The 4523-nt window shown below is 71.3% G+C and overlaps 1 protein-coding gene across 1 annotated transcript; it reads left to right on the forward strand.

Moving 5' to 3' along the window:
- Positions 1-875: 875 nt before the first annotated feature.
- Positions 876-3256, forward strand: NTN3 (netrin 3). Its single transcript, XM_049637326.1, has 6 exons — positions 876-1803; positions 1875-2063; positions 2154-2303; positions 2448-2498; positions 2631-2705; positions 2916-3256. Exons 1-6 carry the CDS (start codon positions 876-878, stop codon positions 3254-3256), a joined length of 1734 nt encoding a protein of 577 aa, XP_049493283.1.
- The last annotated feature ends 1267 nt before the right edge of the window (positions 3257-4523 follow it).

Below are 4523 nucleotides of genomic sequence, written 5' to 3' on the forward strand. Positions count from 1 at the left end.
GCTTGGCTCCCCCAGCGCTGAGTGTTGCCTGTAGGGACCCAGGGGAGCATCGGGGCACCAGCCTTCAGATCCAGAGCCCAGTCTGCCAGATGGGCCTGAGGGAGGAGGCGGCCAGACCCCCGCCCAGCACGTGGCACAGCCCCAGGAGCAGTTGGGGCCTGGATGCAGGCCGGGGACCCTGCTGGGTGGTCCCCCACGGGCTGCGTGGCTGAGCCGCCCCCTCCAGACCCCTCCCGCCAGCCGCATTCCTGGCTCCCCGGCCCCTCCCCCGGCTCGCGGGCCTCCCACCAGCCCCCTCCCCCGCTGGCCCCGCCAGTGTCTGAATCTGCTTCTGATTCCGGCTCTGCCGACGAGGCCCCCTCCCCTCTCCTCCCTCCTTCCCGGCCCGAGCAGCCCCGCCCCCGGCCGGGCCCGGGCTTGCGCCTACTGCGCCCCCCACCCCCTCCTGGCACAGCTCGCCCGTCGTCGCTACAGCCGGGAGGAGGCGGCGGCCGGGGCGCCCCAGGCCCCGCCCGCCCTCGGCCCTTCCTGGGAGGCCGGGAGACCTGCTCGACCCGGCCCTCTGTGGGTGAGTGCAACGGCGGGCGACGGGTGGGGCCTCCGCGGGCGGAGGCGCCGGGAGCGGGGGCGACTCCTGTCATCGCTCCGCGGGCCCAGCGGGAGGACGCGCCAGCATCCCCGCTGTTGCGCCTGGCCCGGGGCGTGCCCGCGGCTGCTCCCACCTCTGGGCCTCGGCTGGGGCCGCCCGGGATTGCTTGGCATTGCGGGCCAGCGGGCAGAGCCTCGGACCCGGGCTCGCTCTCCGCCCCCCACCCCCACCCCGAGGGCAGCAGCGTGGGGCCCGGCGGGCCGGCGGATCTACCGCGACTCCGGCCATGCCCGGCTGGCCCTGGGGGCTGCTGCTGACCGCGGGCACGCTTTCGACCGCGCTGAGCCTGGGGCCGCCGGCGCCCGCCGACCCCTGCCATGACGAGGGGGGCGCGCCCCGCGGCTGCGTGCCGGGCCTGGTGAACGCCGCCTTGGGCCGCGAGGTCCTGGCGTCCAGCACGTGTGGGCGGCCGGCCACGCGGGCCTGTGATGCCTCCGACCCGAGGCGGGCACACCCTGCCGCCCTCCTGACCTCCGCAGGGAGCACCACAAGCCCTGTGTGCTGGCGTTCGGACTCACTGACGCAGGCGCCCTTCAACGTGACCCTCACAGTGCCCCTGGGCAAGGCTTTTGAGCTGGTGTTCGTGAGCTTGCGCTTCTGCTCTGCGCCCCCCGCCTCGGTGGCCCTGCTCAAGTCACAGGACCATGGCCGCAGCTGGGCCCCACTGGGTTTCTTCTCCTCCCGCTGTGGCCTGGACTATGGCCGCCTGCCTGTCCCTGCCGATGGCCCACCAGGCCCAGGGCCCGAAGCTCTGTGCTTCCCGGAGCCCCAGGCCCAGCCCGATGGTGGTGGCCTTCTGGCCTTCAGCGTGCAGGACGGAAGCCCACCAGGCCTGGATCTGGACAGCAGCCCAGTGCTCCAAGACTGGGTGACTGCCACAGACATTCGAATAGTGCTCACAAGGCCTGCCGTGCTGGGGGACACCAGGGACTCCGTGGCCATGGTCCCTTACTCTTACTCGGCGACGGAGCTCCAGGTGGGCGGGCGCTGCAAGTGCAATGGGCATGCCTCAAGGTGCCTGCTGGACACCCAGGGCCACCTAATCTGCGACTGCCAGCATGGCACCGAGGGCCCCGACTGCGGCCGCTGCAAGCCCTTCTACTGCGACAGGCCGTGGCAGCGGGCCACGGCCCGGGAAGCCCACGCCTGCCTTGGTGAGGCCTTGGAGGGCGGCCTGGGGACCCTGGACTGGGCCAGCCTGCCCCTGACCCATCCCTTCCTGCAGCTTGCTCCTGCAATGGCCACGCGCGCCGCTGCCGCTTCAACATGGAGCTGTACCGACTATCCGGCCGCCGCAGTGGCGGGGTCTGCCTCAACTGCCGGCACAACACGGCCGGCCGCCACTGCCACTATTGCCGGGAGGGCTTCTATCGAGACCCTGGCCGCGCCCTGAGTGACCGCCGCGCTTGCAGGGGTGAGCCTGCCGCCGGCTGCCTGCACGTCCTCACCCTCTGGGTTCCCACCTCCCCAGATGGGCTTCTGACCGTCCCATCTCTGTCCTCAGCATGTGACTGTCACCCTGTTGGTGCTGCTGGCAAAACCTGCAACCAGACCACAGGCCAGTGTCCCTGCAAGGATGGTGTCACGGGCCTCACCTGCAATCGCTGCGCCCCCGGCTTCCAGCAGAGCCGCTCTCCCGTGGCACCCTGCGTTAGTGAGTGACCCTGCCCTGCTTCCGCCACCTCAGCGGAAACCACACCAGTTCTCCACACCCCCCTCCCCGCTGCTCCCCGCTTGCCCCCAGAGCCCTACGAATCCTCCCCCTCAAATGCAGGCGGCTCTCTCACCCTGTCCGCAGAGACGCCTGTCCCTGGACCCACTGAGGAGAGCAGCTCTGTGGAACCCCAGGGTGAGTGGACACAGAACAGGGGCCCAGATTGGCATGACTGTGGGGGAAGGGGGCTTGGGGTTCAAGGAGGGGGAGGAGGAAAGGGCGGGGTAAGAAGGGAGGGATCTGTGCCAGCCTCCACACCCCCTCCAGACTGCGACGTGCACTGCAAACCAGCCCGCGGCAGCTACCGCATCAGCTTGAAGAAGTTCTGCAGGAAAGACTACGGTAGGCCTCCTGCCGTCACCTTCTCACCGTCCCTTGACCCTCCCTGGGCCTCCCACTGTCGCCGGCCCCGCCCTGTCACCCCCCCCGGTCCCCTCTCTGTGCCCCCCTCCCCACACCGCGGGCGCCCAGAGCTCCTCCGCGCGGCCCGCCCCCTCCCGGCTCCGCCCCGCCTGACCCCGCCCCATCTCGCCCTCCCCCCGCCCCCCTCAGCGGTGCAGGTGGCGGTGGGCGCGCGCGGCGAGGCGCGCGGCTCGTGGACGCGCTTCCCGGTGGCCGTGCTTGCAGTGTTCCGGAGCGGCGAGGAGCGCGCGAGGCGAGGGAGCAGCGCGCTGTGGGTGCCGGCGCGGGACGCGGCCTGCGGCTGCCCGCGCCTGCTGCCCGGCCGCCGCTACCTGCTGCTGGGGGGCGGGCCGGGGACCGCGGTCGGGGGCCGGGGGCCCGGGCTCAGCGCTGCCCGCGGGAGCCTCGTGCTGCCCTGGCGCGATGCGTGGACGAGGCGCCTGCGGAGACTGCAGCGGCGCGAGCGGCGGGGGCGCTGCGGGACGGCCTGAGCCCGCAGCGCGGGCGCGGCGCTGCTTCCACGTTGAGGCGCACGTTCGTCCGGTGCATCTGCCTGCAGAGGAGTCTTTGCTGGCGTCGCGCGCGTCGCCATCTGGGCCCTCGCCCCGACCGTGCCCAGCGACTCCCTAGATGCCACGCGCCCATGCCTAAGAGGGGTGTGACCGATGTAGGGACACCCCGCGCCGACACACAGGGATGTGATAGCCCCAAAGAGCTGCTTCAGGGATCCACTGGGCAGTTGTCATCCCAACGGACTCCTTGCCCGCCATCCTCGCATTATCTTCCCCCTCCTACGGGCCCTGTGATGGTCCAAGAGGCTGTGAACCCCCTGTGGGGCCGAACAACATTTCGAGGCTCCGAGAACACTCTAAGGGACGCTGTGACCCCCAGCCTCCCCCCCCCCCCACCCGTGATGTCGTGATCCCTCAGAGAGCATTTTCACCTTCCTAAAAAGCACTGTGACCCTCTCCCAACAGATATGAACCCCTTTGTGATGCCAGGACCCATCTAAGGTCTGAGAACACCCCCAGGGCCGCGGTGGCTCCAACCCCCACGGACTCTGATCTTCAGGGAGTGGTCTGACTCCCCAGGAGGCACTGTGGCCATCACAGACGCCTGTGGACCCCCATGGGGCTCGGTGACACTGGCTCCCCCGCCCCCTGCCAGGACCCGCAGAGGGCGCTGTGACTCCTCCCCCAGCGAGGAAGGCAGCTTCTGGTCCGGGTCTGTCACGCCTGTCACCTCTGCCTGCCCTGTCTCTGCCGCTTGGACGTCCGTATCCCTGTCCCCTCTGCGTCTCTGCCTGTATTCGGCCCCTTTCTCGGCCTGCTGTGTCCCTGTCTTGTCTCCGGCTGTCTCTCTCGGTCTCCGGAATCCTCCGCTCAGGTCGCTGCCGGAGGACCCCCTTCTCCCCTTCTCCGCCCGCTCGGGACTAGACGTCGTGTCCACGCGGACGCGCGTTCCCAGGTCTACGCGTGACCCGGCCGGACGGCGGCTCTGGCTGGCAGCCCCGGCTCCGGACGCCCCCAACCTTGCGTTTGGCTGGACCCCACATCCCACGCCCACTCGGCTCACGAGCCCACGCTCCCCTGTGCCGGGACCCGACTCTGGCGGCCGCAAGCTCCCGCTGCCCCGCGGCGGGGCGCCAGCGCGCATGCCCAGAGCCCGCTGCGGCCGAGACCCGCAGGCGCCCGGGGTGGGCAGCCGGCGGCGCGTGCTCGGCGGGGGCGGGGCCGCATGCGCGCGTGCGCAGAACGG

Source organism: Panthera uncia, chromosome E1, assembly GCF_023721935.1.
Source record: "Panthera uncia isolate 11264 chromosome E1, Puncia_PCG_1.0, whole genome shotgun sequence".
NCBI lineage: Eukaryota > Metazoa > Chordata > Mammalia > Carnivora > Felidae > Panthera > Panthera uncia.

Excerpts from the sequence above, each read along its gene's own strand:
- NTN3 (XM_049637326.1), top strand. The coding sequence starts at position 876 with ATGCCCGGCTGGCCCTGGGGGCTGCTGCTGACCGCGGGCACGCTTTCG. Across the intron at positions 2,304-2,447 it reads TCCCGTGGCACCCTGCGTTA|AGACGCCTGTCCCTGGACCC; the intron begins GTGAGTGACCCT and ends CCCTGTCCGCAG. Across the intron at positions 2,706-2,915 it reads GTTCTGCAGGAAAGACTACG|CGGTGCAGGTGGCGGTGGGC; the intron begins GTAGGCCTCCTG and ends CGCCCCCCTCAG.